Source organism: Pezoporus wallicus, unplaced genomic scaffold (genome assembly GCF_028554395.1).
Source record: "Pezoporus wallicus isolate ANWC-B61680 ecotype Strahan unplaced genomic scaffold, APGP_CSIRO_Pwel_v1 contig_593, whole genome shotgun sequence".
In the NCBI taxonomy this organism is placed as follows: domain Eukaryota; kingdom Metazoa; phylum Chordata; class Aves; order Psittaciformes; family Psittacidae; genus Pezoporus; species Pezoporus wallicus.
In genome coordinates this window covers 3,931,381-3,947,470 of record NW_026642342.1, presented here as the reverse complement: position 1 = coordinate 3,947,470, position 16,090 = coordinate 3,931,381, and the positions used below count along the sequence as shown (strand labels likewise).

The 16,090-nt window shown below is 36.6% G+C and overlaps 1 protein-coding gene across 3 annotated transcripts in view; it reads left to right on the top strand.

Moving 5' to 3' along the window:
* VAV3 (vav guanine nucleotide exchange factor 3) overlaps positions 1–16,090 on the top strand; it is a 157,456-nt gene that overhangs the window by 77,362 nt on the left and 64,004 nt on the right. For all 3 annotated transcript variants that reach the window (XM_057429111.1, XM_057429112.1, XM_057429110.1), the window contains exons 14-15: positions 350–482; positions 816–925. In XM_057429111.1, the coding sequence (XP_057285094.1) occupies positions 350–482; positions 816–925 (243 nt within the window). The remainder of the gene's footprint in view (positions 1–349; positions 483–815; positions 926–16,090) is intronic.

Here is a 16,090-nt window from a genome sequence, read left to right as displayed (position 1 = left end):
CTATTAAAAAGCCTTTAAAGTAACTCTATTTAAATTTGAGGTCAGCCCAGTGATTCTTGAGAGTACTTTCCATTTCACGGTGTATTCACAGAACCTATCCACTGTTTAACAAGTGAATTTACAAAGTGATTCATGGCAAGTTAGCTTTTCTAACATCTAAGATCACCTAAGTCCCTTGCAAATACTAGATCTCTAGCAAAAGTTTGATCTTTTTTTTTTCTTCATTATGCCATAATTTAGTTTTTCACCTTCAAAATTTTAAGTGCCACAGGCAAAGAGGCGTAAAATAATGCTTTAGGTATTAGATTTCTGGAGTGTTTTTAACTGTCTTTATATTGAATTTTTATAGGCACATCTTCTTGTTTGATCTAGCTGTAATTGTTTGCAAACGGAGAGGTGATAATTATGAAATGAAGGAAATAATAGATCTTCAGAAATACAAAATTACAAATAACCCCACTACTGATAAAGAAAATAAGAAGGTAAATATTTGTTGCTGATTCATATTAAAATGTATATTTTTAGCAGCAATTTTGCACGAGCTCAGAATATATACACAATTTATTGTGATTCAAATGTAAGCTGAAGTGCGAATATTTAAGGGTTTAAACGTTGTTTATTTGTAATTAAAGTATTTGAGTTAGTCATTCCTAAGTGAACACAATAATGTGGTCTTTCTGTTCCTAAATCAGGGAATTAAGGAACATACAAATCCTTTAGTGTGGTTTTTTTTTTTTTAGTTGGTTGTTTTTTTCCATGTTTCTGTTCCTTTTTTCATAACTGATGACTTTTGTATTGTCAATCTATTTATGCAGTGGTCTTACGGATTCTACCTCATTCATATCCAAGGTGAAAACGGTTTAGAAGTTTATTGCAAAACGAAAGACTTGAAGAAAAAATGGCTTGAACAGTTTCAGATGGCTCTGTAAGTATATTTTTATTAAGGCAGAATCATGCTCATCACCAGTGGAAGGATATCACTTAAATTATGCTAAACTGCTTTCATGTATAGATTTTTTTTTTTTTAATACAGACTAGTTATCTATTTTATTTGACTTTCTGAAAAATAACATCTTCAGAACAGAATATTTCCCTGAAACTCTTCTTGGGAAAGAAAGAGGGCACTCTAGGCTATGAATTAATTTGCAACTTTGCTGCTAAGACTGTTTTAACAATACTGTCTTAAGCAACCAATTTAGCAATAACTATATAACTTAATGGTGACATTTTCCCCTACCATTTTAATTTTGATTAATTAAAATATGGTTTTGAAAGGTGATGCTGATGATTTTGAAGGGTGTCATACCATCTTTCCAGATGGCTTGTAACCAATTTATTGTTCAGTATTTGGATAAAGTTGCTTGGCTTCTTAAATTTAGTTTCAAAACTTCCTTTATATGTTTTCAACTAAAAGAGGAGATTACTTTAGACTTCTTGAAAAGTAAGTTCAGTGCAGCGCTGCAGATTACATTGTTGTTCTGTAGCATGAGCTTTATTTCCATTTCTGATTCTTTTCAGAAAGACCAACATGATTATTGACACCTCGGGTATTCTGATTAAATTTAAAATGTGTGAACAAGGGAATCAGATGACAGGGTGATGCTTGCTTTATGGTTAAACAAAAAAATAAGGAGTGAGGAGGAGTGAGATATACTCCCAGTGGAAATGGAGATAGCATTAATAAAGATTGTTTTGGATGTGACTGTAAAGATATGTGGATTTGGGAAAAAAGGCTATTATGAGCTTATATCATAGCAGCCTTCCAGTATCTGAAGGGGGCCTATAGGGATGCTGGGGAGGGACTCTTCATTAGGGACTATAGTGATAGGACAAGGGGTAACGGGTTAAAACTTAAACAGGGGAAGTTTAGATTGGATATAAGGAAGAAATTCTTTACTGTTAGGGTGGTGAGGCACTGGAATGGGCTGCCCAGGGAGGTTGTGAATGCTGCATCCCTTGTGGTGTTCAAGGCCAGGTTGGACAGAGCCTTGGGTGGTATGGTTTAGTGGGAGGTGTTCCTGCCCATGGCAGGTAGACTTGAACTAGATGCTCTTAAGGTCCTTTCCAACCCTAACTATCGTATTATTCTATGATTCTATGTGAGTGAAAATTGCTCATAAACTCTCTCTCTCTATATATATATATATATGTTTTTAAAACCATTATATGATGGGTGCTAATGATTTAAAAGAAAACAGAAGGGAAGAGAGCCTGGCTGGATAGATATCTAAGATGTGTTGGATAGGGTTCCCATCTTGTTAATTTTCATCGATGACAAAAATGGCCTGTGCTTTGGCAAAAATTTTGTGTTTGCATAGTGGGAGATGGGAAGAGGTGTTTATTTTTATGTGTGTAGAGAGCTGAGTACTTTGCCTCCTTCTGCCCCTGTGCTCTCCCTGCTGAACTTCCTGTAATGTCAACTCAGATTTATCAGCTTTAGCACTGCATTTATTGATCGCTCTGGTCACCCTGTCCCAGTGCACAAAATACCCAACCAAACAAAACAAAAGTCAGCCGAGGAGGTAGACAGAGAAGAGAACTATGATTTTTCCCAGGAGCATATCCTTAGTTCTTCCCAAACATTTTTATGGTTCTGTGCAGGATTCTCCACCCTTGTCACCACTGTATGCATAGTGAGTGAGTGCCGCTACATAGCCTTACACAGTGTTGGGCACCAGCCAGTGCTCAAGAGCTGTTCTTGAGCGTGCCTTTGAGAACAAGGGTTTACTGCTGCTGCCCTATGTGATCAGAACAAACAGGACTTCAGGTGTTGACAAATTCATGTTCTTCTTCAAGGTGGGTGGAGTTGGTCATTGAAAATGAGTGGTGGTGTCAGCCTTGTCTTGAATGTTCTTGTGAAACCATACCTCTGGTTTAACCTCTTCCTGTGTGATTAAAAGCTATAGCACAAAGGCATGGGAGCTGGAGCAGCAGGGTTGCTGCAGGTCAGGGCTGAGGTGCAACATGACATAGTGGTGTTATTTTTATTGGGCAATGCTTTTGCTCCCTTATACTTTATAACCACTAGGATTGAAAACAACGGGGAGCTTTTATGTTTTCTGAAGTTTTTATAGCTTTTCCCCAGATTTATTACATAGGTTTGACTTCATATTTCCCTCAGCAGCTCTTCTGAAACATATCTTGGTGTATGTACACATAATTATGCATGCTGAGGCACAAGAGTTTGTATTTGGGTATAAACTAAGTTGAGTATTTTGAACAATTGGTTGGTTGGTTTGATTTGTTGTTTCCATAGGTCTTGGTGTCTGCTGTGTAGATTGTGTGTGAATCTACTTTGAAAAGTAGCTGTGATTGAAATTATGGTATTATTCATCATACTCGATTATAATTGCTACCTGTATGGGCAGAATACCTCTCATTACTTGAAAATTTTACTGAGACTGCAAAACCAGCATAGTTGAAGGGGTGAATTGCATTCTTTTTTGACTGTCAGAAATAATGATGTTTACTGAGCTCCAGACAGAAATTTCAATGCAGTTTTCATTGCCTTTGGGATATCAATCTGTATGAAGTTACCTCTGTGCAAGTGATAAGAACATAACAAGAGAACAAATTCATATCTCTTGTTATTTTTAAATTAAGGATTAACCTTGTTGCCACTAGAAGAGTTTCGTTGGCATAACTACATTAGCTAGGCTATAATTTTTTTCTTTTTTTTCCTTTTTTTTTTGGAGCTTAGGTATTTATACCAGTATATGAGTAATAGTGATCGTTATATTGCTGAAAAGGCACCTACTGTTGAGATGGTGATGGTGTTGAGAAAGATTTTTGTTTCCAGTTGTGGGAACCTTATATTACTGATGAAATATGAAATAGAGGAGAAAACTGCTTTGGTAGCTGAACTTGGTTTATGTTTGGAGGGCAGGAATATGTTAGATGGAAAATCTTTAGAGGAAGGAAGGATGAAATTCCAGTGCAATTTCCAGAGTGTTGCTTTTCACACTTGGAAATTACTGATAGAAAAATAGTTTTGCAAGTGTGTGAAAATACTCTACCTGTTTGTCAGCTCTGTTACTGTGGTATATGGCAAGTTTTGTTTTTTGTGAGGGAGATCAGGAACGATGGGTTACTGGTCATAAGAAATGGAGTAAATAGTTTTTATTCATATGGCAGTTCTGTTGCTACAGTATGTGCTTGCTGTTTTCCTGAGACTATTGCTTTATTTAGTAAATACGTAATACTAAAATGCCTCAATTCTTACATTTCCCAAGAATTTCATGAGGCTTCCTGATGAAGCCTTTTCATATTCTACATGCTCAGCAGCAACGATGCTGTGGCTCAGCTGCACTGAATTTGATACTATTGACCTATTCACAGTAATTGCCACAGTTGAGGCTGTGTCATCTCTGATTTCCATCCTCCAACTCCCTTTATTTTTTGTATGTGTGTGTTTTCAAAATTGCTGATAATTTGGGAGCATTGGATTTTCTAGAGGATGATGAAATGAAGTAAGATGCTGGGGAAAAATGTTAACATTACACTTAAGCTCTTGAAGCTGAAACTGTGACTGGACTCATAAATCTGGTGAATTTGAGAGCTTTTTGTAAAGCTAGCAGGCAGAGACCAGTGGAGGATGTTTCAACGGGAGCTGTCATACCACAAACGGCCAAGTTCTTTCTTGGTCTCCCTGTTTTGTCGCTGATGTGAGTGGAAGCTTTGCATGCACAGGGGAGCGTAACTGAATATTCCCTTGAAGAGGTGCAGTGCTTAACAGCCACAGTGGTTTATTTGAGTAGTTGCTGATTTGTTCTTGGAATTCAGCTCACAGTAATGGATGAGCCTATAGCTGTATGGGTAAATAAGCACTTCTGAAAAAGATAGTAGTACAAATACTTTGCTGTAGTAGACACAGAATGTTTAATTTAATCTAGCATGTCAAATAACATTGATTTAAATGCAAAATCATTCCATATCCAAGATAATATTAATAGAAGTTTATAGCCAAATTACTTGGCCAAATTAGAGACATCATGTATTAAGTGAAGTTTGTGTCCTGGGTTCAGCAGTAGCAGTCGTTTTTCTCCTTCTTGGTAGCTGGTGCAGTGCAGGTTTTGACTTTCGGCCTGGGAGCAGGGCTGAGAACACTGATGTTTTGGTTTGGCCAAGGACTTTGTGAGCCTCATGCTCTGCCAGGGAGGAGGGAAGCTGGGAGGAAGCAGAGACAGGACACCTGACCCAAACTGACCAAAGAGGTATTCCATACCACAGCACATCATGGCCAGGATGTAACAGAGAGTTACCAGGAAGGGCTGGTTGGCTGCAGGGGTTGGAGGAGATATGGGTCAGGGCTTGGTCGTTCTGGGGGGGGGTGAGTCATCATTCAGCTGGTGGTGAGGTGTTGTATTCTCTTCCATTGTTATTTCCTTTATCATTATTATCATTGGTGGTAGCAGCAGTGATTTGTGTTATACCTTAGTTACTAAACTGTTCTTATCTCAACCCGTGGGAGTTGCATTCTTTTTGATTCTCCTCTCTGTCCCTCCGGGAGTAGGGGGAGGGAAAGAAAGTGGGGGGGAGCAAGTGAACGACTTGCCTGACTGAGTTTAAACCACGCAACAGTCTGTCAACAATGTGATAAAGTGCATGGCTTATTTGCTGTAACTAAGACATTAAAAACCTCAAAAACTGGGAGCATGAGAGACAAGTTTGTTAGATCTCTGGTAGCATATCCTGTCTAATCTCTGTTCTTCTGTGTCAAAAATAACCAAAAGAATCGGAAAAAATATGTAATGTTTCATAATATACCTACAAATTACAGAAAATGTTTGACACTTTTAATTTAAAAGGTAGCATTGACTGGCATTTGCTTCCCCTATGATTCTTACTCCACTCCCCTTCCCCCTCCCCCCCCCCCCAAAAAAAAAAAAGAATCTCCTATGGCTGCTTTTCCTATTTTAAAAAAATGCTTGCTTTTAAAAAATAGTTAATTAACATATGTTTCAATGGATCTATACTAACCATTCTTTACTAAAAGACAAAACTCTTGAAGTTGTTCTCTATTGTATGCATGTATTTACCTCAGTTATATTACTCTGGAACTACTTAGCTCACTAATTATCAGGCTTAATTTCTTATTATGTGGCAACTGCTTTCCTTTTCATTAATGCGATGAATTTAACTCTCTTACTTCATCATGAGATGATAGAATAAATGCTGAAAAGACCCATGTTGATTATTACTACAACTGTCTCATGTTGACACTAAGCATTTGCTTCAGTCCACTAAATATTTCATAGAATCACAGAATACCAGGTTGGAAGGAATATAAAGGAACATCTGGTCCAACCTTTCTAAGCAAAGCATGACCTAGGCTAGATGTCCCAGCACCCTGCCCAGCCAAATCTTAAAAGTGTCCAGCCTTGGACACCATTTTCTTAGGGAGATTATTCCAGTGGCTGATTGTTCTGAAAAAAATTGTGAAAACTGTGAAAAAAATTTCTTACATCTAGTTAGGCTCTCCCCAAGAGTAATTTGTGACCATTACCACTGGTCTTTGCCATGTGAATCCTTGTAAAAAGGGAGGCTGTTAAATACTGGAACAACATGGTGGTGAGGTCTCCCCTGAGCCTTCTTTTCTCAAGGCTGAGCAGCCCCCATTCTCTCAATCTTTCCTCATACAGCAGGTTTCCCAGTCCTTTGGTCATCTTTGTGGCCCTTCTCTGGACTCTTCTGAGCCTTTTCACATGTTTTTTTGTAGAGTGGGCACCAGTACTGAACCCAGTATTCCAGGTATGGCCTGGTAAGTGCTGAGTGGGACAATGACATCTTTATTTCTCCTGGTGATGCCTTTGTTGAGGGCATCGTACTGGTTTTCTCTGCTTCAGCTGCACACTGTTCAGTCATATTGAGCTGCTTGTCCACCAGGATGCCCAGGTCTCTTTATATTTCTTTTTGTGCAGTTCCTTTCTTGATCACAGCATGGAGTCATGTGTGTGTTGTCTTCCTCACAGTGGCAGAGAACTTTTCCATGAAAGGCCACATATTATAATTTCCCACTGACTTAATAGCTGAATCCATTAGTATAATATGGCATGCAGTATCTTATGCAGGTTTGTGCCAAATTTATTTTGTCATCGTGATGTCCAGTTTGCCAATTTAATTAAGTCTTTCTCTGGTTTCTCAATTGAGCTTTTTAATCCACTCTAAAAATGGCCATCAGCAAACTTGGCTTCAGTGTATATTCTTAGAAGGTAACATCTTAGAAATGCATTTTAAAAAGTAATCACAGAAGAATTTAGGTTGGAAGGGGTCTGTGGAGGTTGTCTACTTCAGTGTTCTGCAGGGCTTAAGTTGCTCAATTTAGTACTGCTGGATTTCAAGATGCACAAACCAATATTGCAAGGTTTCTTGCAACAGTTTTGTAACACGCCTTTTAATTAGGCTTTACTCAACATCTTTCACAAACTAAGAAGTGCATGAAAATGTCTTGAAGGCAGAGGAGCAGGTTTTTTTAATGTACTTAAAGTGCTACGATTGTAGTTCTGCTTTGACATTGTTACTGAAATTGCAATATTAGCGTCATGTCTAATTAGCAGTGCCTGAAAATTCAGTGTGAAACACATGATCTTTACAGTGATTAGGGTATGCATTAACTACATGGAGTTAATGAGTATGATTTTCTTTTTTTTCTTAATATCCAAATAAAAGGTATTTCAGACATGAAAGCCCTAAAAAAAATTAGCGGTTTTAATTTTAATTATACTGTATTTAAGTTTTAGGTCACAAGACTCTGTGCAGCAGCTCGGGTACAGTGTAGCATGTTTTTGAAAAATTACCATTTTAGTTAGACATTAATTCACGACCTGTAACTCAAGGGGTGCAGAACACATCTGTTTGTAAGGAAATAATCTTGAGATTCATTGATTCTCAAACCTGATAGGTATGTGTGCAACATTTTAGATTAGACAAGCTACATGAATTGTAGATAGAGCTCATTGGTTTTCTAAATTTTAAAGAAAAGTAATACAAGAAACCAGGTAGGTGAAAAGTGTTCTCTTACCTATTGCCTTACCTATTTCTAGATTTGGTTTATACTCTGTGACTAATGACATTGGTCAGATTCAGCTCAAATCTGTTCCCTCAGATAGTGCATTAATAATGCATATGCATTAAGACTTCTTCTGAGAGAATGTTTGAGCTCTGACATACTGAACACTGACATATTAAATTAAAGCTTTCTTATCAGAGCACTTAAAAAGCTTTAGATATCTGATGCATTTTTCAAAATAGTTTGCAAAGATGTTTCATTTGTACCAGCCTCACACAGGTTACCAAAGCAATGAACAAATATGTCTGCCTGGGCTTCTCCGTCAGTAAAAATATTTCAGTACTGCAGAAATGAATGCCAAGTTGATGTCTGCCAAAGAAGAAAAGGTTGTCTGTCATTTGCTATGACTCCAGTTGGTTTTGGTCGAATGTTTATCAGGGTTGTAAGGAACCATTCACAACATATTTACAGTTCTGCAATTCCTATAGGTTATTCCAGACACAGCAAGAACTGTGTGTGTATATGCTTAAAAGCACAGTCTAAGGACAGTGTAGAATGTGAAAGCAAAACAGTTTATGAAAAGAATGTGTAAAAAGATTTCCCAGTCCTTACATATTTGCAACTTAACCGTACAACATGTGAGGTATATTACAATGAAAATGGATATTTCTTAAAATTCAGTGAAATACATTTGTAGTGACACTGCATCATAAAAATAGAGCACCAACATCTAAATATTGTTGGTTTTTTTTTTGGAGAAGGTATTAGATTTTTCCAGTCTTTAAGCATGTACTGCTAGTATTGCATGTTTGTCATACTGCTTTGGCTATATAAACAGATGTCCTAGTTTCTCCCTGCAAAAAAATGCTATCTTTTTTCTGAGGAGATTTAGGTATTTGTCCAGTAATTTGCAAGTTATGGCTATATACATCCTGTATTTTTACATTTTTTACTCCAAAACATTGACATTTATCTTCAGTTAAGTGTAAGTATATGACAAAATACTTAAACTTATCCAGACTTTGTAAATTTGTATTTGAAAGACTTTGAACTTTCAGTCGTGTATTAAGGTATATTATATATACCTTATATATATATAAAAAAGGTATATTATATATACCTATAATATATATTATATAATAAAGTATTGATGCTTTTGATTTACAAATACTGATGTGTGACAGAGCCTCGTTCCTATCAGGCAGTGCTTAAAAATGTTATGTAGGAATAGATGAGCTCAAAGCAGTCCATCTCCCATACTTTTCAGGGGGGTAGGCTGATAAGAAAAAAGGAAAACCATTACCTTGTTTGAAACAATGCAGTACATTTCCAAAAAGTTAACAAGATAATTTCCTTGATCTCAAAAAAGCCACTCATCATATGATCAAATAAGCAAATTTTCTAGCAGAGTCTTAGAAGTTGTGTGTTCTTCATTAAAAGTACAATTTACTTGTGATATGGTTAATTTAATTGTATAACTTGTCTTCTTGATGGAGACTCTTTGATGTGACAACTCAGAATGTTTGAATATTAGCATATGGAGAATTGATTGATTGATTAATTTAGTAAATAGTATCTTCAAAGATGATTCCAAAATATAACAGCCTAGCTGGAACAGAGAAAATAAATTAGCTGTAAGTAATCAGCATTGCTTCTGAGAGGAGAAGGCACAAAAGAAACTGAAAACCATCCTTTGTGGAATGGCATTTCTCAACTTTAGTGAGACTAATTCTCTTAAGAATGCCATTTTCTCTCTTCAAGTTTTATCAGTAAATAATAAAATTATTTTAAAGATTGAAAAAGCATTATTTATTAGTGGTTGTCTCTGCATGCTTATGTTGTTTTATTGCACAAATGCCTTTATAATAGATGACAGCATGTTGTACGAAGTGAGCCAAAATATTTTGAATGGAAAGGATAGTGCAAATCTAAGGCTCGTGCTCTTTGTGAGGAACAGGGTTCTAAGGGAAGCCTGCTGCATCTCAAAGCAGTGAGGTTGAACATCTTTCAGGACTGACTTCGCATGTAATTTTTCATATGAGGTTTGGCTGAAAGCTTTTTGTCAAATAATGACAGTAACGTGTATGGTTTTCTGTTTCCTAACTTCTGCTGTCCAAGTTATTATAGAAAACATTTGAACATGTGACAAATGTTAGCTATATGCTATTGCCTGGTTAAATTTGCCAAAAATTTGGGATGCTTAGTACCAGTTGTCATGGCTAACTTCTGCAGTGCTTACAATTTCGAAAGGAGGTCATTTTGGTACAAACCAGGAATTTTAACTTCAGATATCTTCATAAATAATTTGTGTTAGCAATTAATAATTTAGAAATACTTATGGCAGATCTACATTTATTGATGAATTTTATACGATGATGTAAAATATAAATTCAATAAGTAAACCTGGAATGACTATTTTCACTGTCCTTGGGTATTAACCTGTGCCATTTTCTTTTATAGGCTATGCTGCCTGAATACAGCATCAGAATTCATGTCATATACACTTTAAAATGTTCTTCAGCAGTTTGTGCTCAGGGTGTCCAGAATTCTGAGCAGTTCTGTATGGAGCATTTTAAATTACTATAAGCATAACATGAAGTGCAGAATAATAACAGCTCTAAAATACAAAGGTCTAACTTGGGGTTGAGAGTTGAGGAGAGTTCAAGGTATTGATTTTTATCTGAGATCTCTGTAGTATTTCTTACTTTAATACTTAAAACAGTTGCAATGCACTGCAGACTCCTTATCCGATACTTCATGCATCTGCTTATTTGTTATGCCTCTGGGCTCACAGGTGGGCATACATACATTAACTGTTATCTAAAGCCAAGTTTCAATCAAGTGAAATGGCATTTCAAATAAAATGCACTTTTTAAATTATGGGATATTTTGCAAGCATCTACATACAGTGGAACCCTGTATAATTTCTTATGACATGATTGCATTTCTTGAAGAGACTGATACGGGGAAAAGATCTTAAAAACCTGGCCTATGTTGCTTTTCATCAAAAATAAGTCAAAACCAAAAATAAGAAGTGTTAGTAGATCTTCCTAGCATATTTTTCTCCTTTTGTCGCAAAACTGTCAACCCCAAAGGAAGGACAGTTGTATCACTGTGCTGTTTTGCAGAAGCTGTGTCTCTCTGCTGGACAGCCTGTTCCCACCCAAGAGTATCCGTACCTGGGTGCTTGCTGCGGTTCCAGGTCACTCAGAAAGGCATTCTTGTGGGATTGCTCCTGGGGGAAGAGAAGCTTCCTCTTATAACCAAATTTACAGTCCCACTGAGTTATGACAATCTGTCAGAGCATCTCTGGGCTTAAATGACACCTGTGAGGTTTATCATCCCATGAGAGGAATGGCTTGATTCAGTCAGTATTTACAGTGCTTCTGCTTTCTCAGTATCTAACAGAAGCAATGATCTACTCAACAGTGTTAGGTCAGCACCTGCTCTTGTTGATACCCTGTCTTGCTTTGCAGCCAATTGACTTTTGAAAGAAGCCTTCTTAATCCGTTTGCACTGGGTTACTTTTGCATTTCACTTTGGGTAATGTATTCATTTTTTATTGTGCGTATATTTGAGGAATAGAGAACATTTTTTTTTTTTCCCTGTTTTTTTCTTCTGTAATAAATTTTTCCTTCCACTTCAAGAAAAAATTTAGTTTAAAAATACTTGATGTCTAGGAAGAAGTTGAGTTGTTAATTAAGTTCTCCAGAGAAACAATTTCTCAGCATTAATTGGAATGTTTATAATGGGTATAAGCAACACCTTTCCAGTGACTGAGACCAAGGGAAGGGGGGAATCTGTACAGGTCTTATTGCTGAAGTCAAGCTAGTATTGAAGAGCTGCCAAGGAAACAATTGAAAGAAATGGCCCTTGAAATACAGCAAGAAAGACAGAAGTGATCACTAGTGGAGGAGAGCACTGGACCTTTCAGGCGGCTTGTTTAAACTGAAGTTTCTAACTGGTAGCATTAAAGGTAATAGTAAATAGATTTAGAATAAAAAAAGGAGGTGAATCTTTCTTTGTGCTGTGTTACAAAGTTTATTTCCTTTGACTCCTTGTGGAATGTGAAGCCAAGGGATGGTAGATGTCCAGTACTCTGCTGATGGATGCATTCTTGTTGCTAGTGCTGCGCTATGAGATTGACACCTGTAATCAGGTGCCAAAGACAGCAGATCCTAGTTGCTTTTACTCTATATTTTTATAATATCACCTCTTCTCTGTTGTGTGCTCTTTTACAGTAGAGGAAGTGTGCTTTCATTACATTAATTTCCTGTTTAAAATTGAAACTTGCCATAAGAATTTAATCTAATCAATGCAATACTTTATCCCTGTGTTATATTTTTGCTAGATTTGGCAGTCAGTAGGCTTCCAGTAATATGTCAATGCAAAACAAACTTGAGACAATTGTTCTTAAAGGCTATTCAGAAACATCTGAAAGGTGAAACAAGCAAGGGAAGAGGTACTCGTTATGTTCAAATTTGTGAAATAAGGGTTTTTTAAATGTTGGTATCTTTAGAAATATGGCCTTTTTGGAAATGAAGACTTGCACTTTAATGCACTTACTCTTCACATATGAAAATAGGAGAGAGGAGCTAGAGAGCTAAAACCTGTCTCTTAGCCTGTTATTTATTTCCTTGGGTCACATTATCTGTAATAATAACCTATTTAGTAGAGAGTTAGCATAGAGTTTTGGGGATGAAAGTTTAGTAGTTTTCCTGGTTCATTTTATTTTTGGAAGCCATAGCTTTGTAAAGGAAGTTTAAATTGACAGTACAAGAAATTGTATTTGTGTCTGGCCCGCTGAAGAAATCACGATTAATTTGTTTTGCCCAACCTCTTCTGAAAGGTACCCTATATAGTTTTTCTTGGAAACAAACATGAATGTAAGAATGTTGATAAAAAATTAAATTGTTGCTATAAGGTAATGAAATGCCTGTTGTATGCCGTTGCTATACAGACACATTCTAATCTTTGTTTTCCCATCAGAATATGGTTTTGATTAAGGAAATGATAGTATCACATCCCATCTAAGCTGCTTGATATTAACGATGTTCACTTGTCATTGCAGTATGCATCCTGGAAATTATTTAGACCCAAGATGATTAAAGCTCAATTTTGTAAGATGATGTACAGAACTTACACTGGATATGTCAAGATTGCCAGGGTTCACTGGTTTGTTTTACTTGAGTATTAGTATTTTGATTGTGACATATTTGTGCCCTGAAAGTTAAGAATTAACCAAGTTATTCCAACTGCTATAGGAGTGTTAGGAAACTAGCTTAAACAGTTTCATTTTTATTTATCTACACAATTATTTTGCTATTTTCAGGTAGGATAGTAGAGAGAGTTTATTCCCTATTCTATAGGTGTGGGAATAAGCACCTGGATGTCTTGTCTGACAAGATAATTTTGGGCAATCTATAGCATTACTCTCGGGTCAACTGTGCCATTAATCTAGATGAAGATTATTACTAGAATAAATTCAGACTGAAAAAGCTTGTGGGAGACTTGATAGCATGACGCTTTCTGGCACCGTTTATGAAGGTGTTGCATTATGTGGGTAGCTGAAGGCAGAGCTGGTCTATGATCAATTTATTCTTCTTAGAAGTAAGAGTCAAATGTGGAGAAGCATTTGTAAAAGGGGTATATTTCATGTGCACAAGGTCAGCAAAAGTGGAGTGCTCTGAAGTCTGATGATATCAAGGGCAATCAAGTAAGATATTTGGATAACTTTTTCTATGCTGGACTCTGCAATCTTTACAGACAAAAGATGTGTTCAGAGATGCAGGATTGACTGAAGAAAATGGTTATTCTGTTCCTTGAATGGTGGATCCAATGACTGATGCGGAGACGAGAATTGCGTGTACAAATGATGGAGATTCGCAGGACAAGCATCTGTATGTGTCTGGGTTGGTGGTGTGCCAGTGAATTGGTCCCAGTGTGACTAATATTCTATAAGTAACTTGGAAAGGGAAAGCTTTACTCAAAAGGCTCAGGGGCAGCCCAAGGACATTGCTGTAGTGACTGGAGTAAACCAAGCTATGGGGATATAGCACTGTGCAGAAGAGGGCACTCATGGCTGCCCCTTGCAAAAACTCAGCTGCTGAATTGAGGAGAAAATTGGAAAAAAATTTCTAATTACAGATTCACTCTGTTCCTGTATCCTGACATTTTGTCTCTGGTAGAGTGTAGGAGTTAAAACAGCCTGAGGAAAAAAGTAGAAGAGAGGAAGGGAAACTACTTTTGACTCCCCACACTGCTTGTAAAAATAAGAGTTTTACCATGAAATGAACGTGTTCTCTGTCATTATTTAGCTCAGATTATGTGCATCTTCCTGCTCCAGCCATTCATCAAGATTGTTTGACAGCAGAAATAGATAAAACATTTCAGTTACAGTGAGCCTTGTGCACCCCATAGCAGAAAAAATTGTTGTGGAATGAAGGCTGAGGGGCCTGTGAGGGCTTGATTGGTGATTGTTCACCTGTGGTGGGGAAGGGATGCAGTTTAAGTCTTCAATTAGTTTTTCCTAATGTTAGCGACAGAAGTTGCTTCAGAATGTGTGAATTTTTATAACAATACTGTGGGGACTGATTCCAAAGCTTATCTTACATGTTTTCAGTTTTGTATTCCTCTACTTATGCAATTAGGATGCATGTATCCAAATTTTAGCATACAGTAGAGAGCTGAAGTTGTAAGTCTGTTTATCTGGATAAATCTTCTGTCTTGTTTAGGACAATGTAATCCAATAGTTTAGCCTTTAGGTGCAATAAAACAACTTACGTTGAAAAGTGGAAGGTCTTGTGACAGCTCTTTTGTGAAGCACAGCTTCATTCTTTGCCATTTTAGCACTATGCTTTTTTTCCTCTCAAGAATACTTTTTTCTATTAAGTACTGTAAAATGAAACTGAATAGCTTTATTAAATATAAAGAAACTCAAATATCACTTTTAATGTAAAGAAGAATGAACACAGTGTATAATCTTTGTCCTGCTAATAGGAGGTATATTTTAAGTCTTTGTGGAAGATAGCCTTAGAGAAGAATGGAAGAGAATTTTTATATATGAAAGGAAGTTATATAGCAATATGCTTGTTTTAAACAACTGTCTGTATGCAGTTGTCAATTTTTTTCATCCATTATGCTTATTTTTGAAGATTGATCCTGTTTTAATTAAATGAATGGATTTTTTTCTTTGATTCTTGAAAATTGTTCAGGTGGTTAGGATTAGTTTGATATGAATTAAGATCTGATGAGACTCTGCACATTAGGCTGACTTTTTTGACATGGTTTTGCAAGCTCTCCTGGTCTGAACCAAATGGTCAACTAAATGGGAATGTAAGTACTGTAATTTGTTCCAGGGAGTTTTTAGGATTGTCCATAGTTAATTATGCAGCCTAAGAGATTTTAGCAGTCCCTTGACAAACATGTTGCAAAATACAGGCTTTGCTCTGAAGAGTTAACAGCCCCAAAATGTATAATACATTTTTCTCCTGGTTTAAAACATTCTTTACTTTCTTGAGATTATAGTTTCTCTGGATACCTGTACCTTCTTGCTGTAATGGTAGTATCTATGCTCATTTTAGTTAGCAGGAGTTTTGATACTGACATCTTGCATATCACAGCTGAAGGAGAGACACAAATGATGTAGTTAAAAGAGTACCGAGTGTAAGGTTATTCTCAAGCATAAAAGTGAAATCCCATTTGCTTTTTGAGTACAGTTTCATTTTCAGCACATTGATTTTCAGCTGGTGGATTAGAAGACTCACCTTTCTGACACTAGGTGCTTAAATACATTCGTTTGAACGGGGTATTTTTTCCATAAGCATTTTCATTCAGTCCTGGAGAGACTCATGATTGCGTGGTTACCAATGTTTATGTTTCATTGCGATTTGGGGCTGGTCTGTGTTTTAGTCTAGAAGTTATTTATAACACACATAAATGAAATTTATCTATTAAGTATCTCTAATGTGTAAATTTGTAGTTTTGTGTGTTGGAAAAAATTGTGATTGGTCTTTCCTTTGAGCGTCGTAGATTCTTGAATTCTTACCCTCAGGAATTTTTCCTGCTCTAATTCCTGTGTAT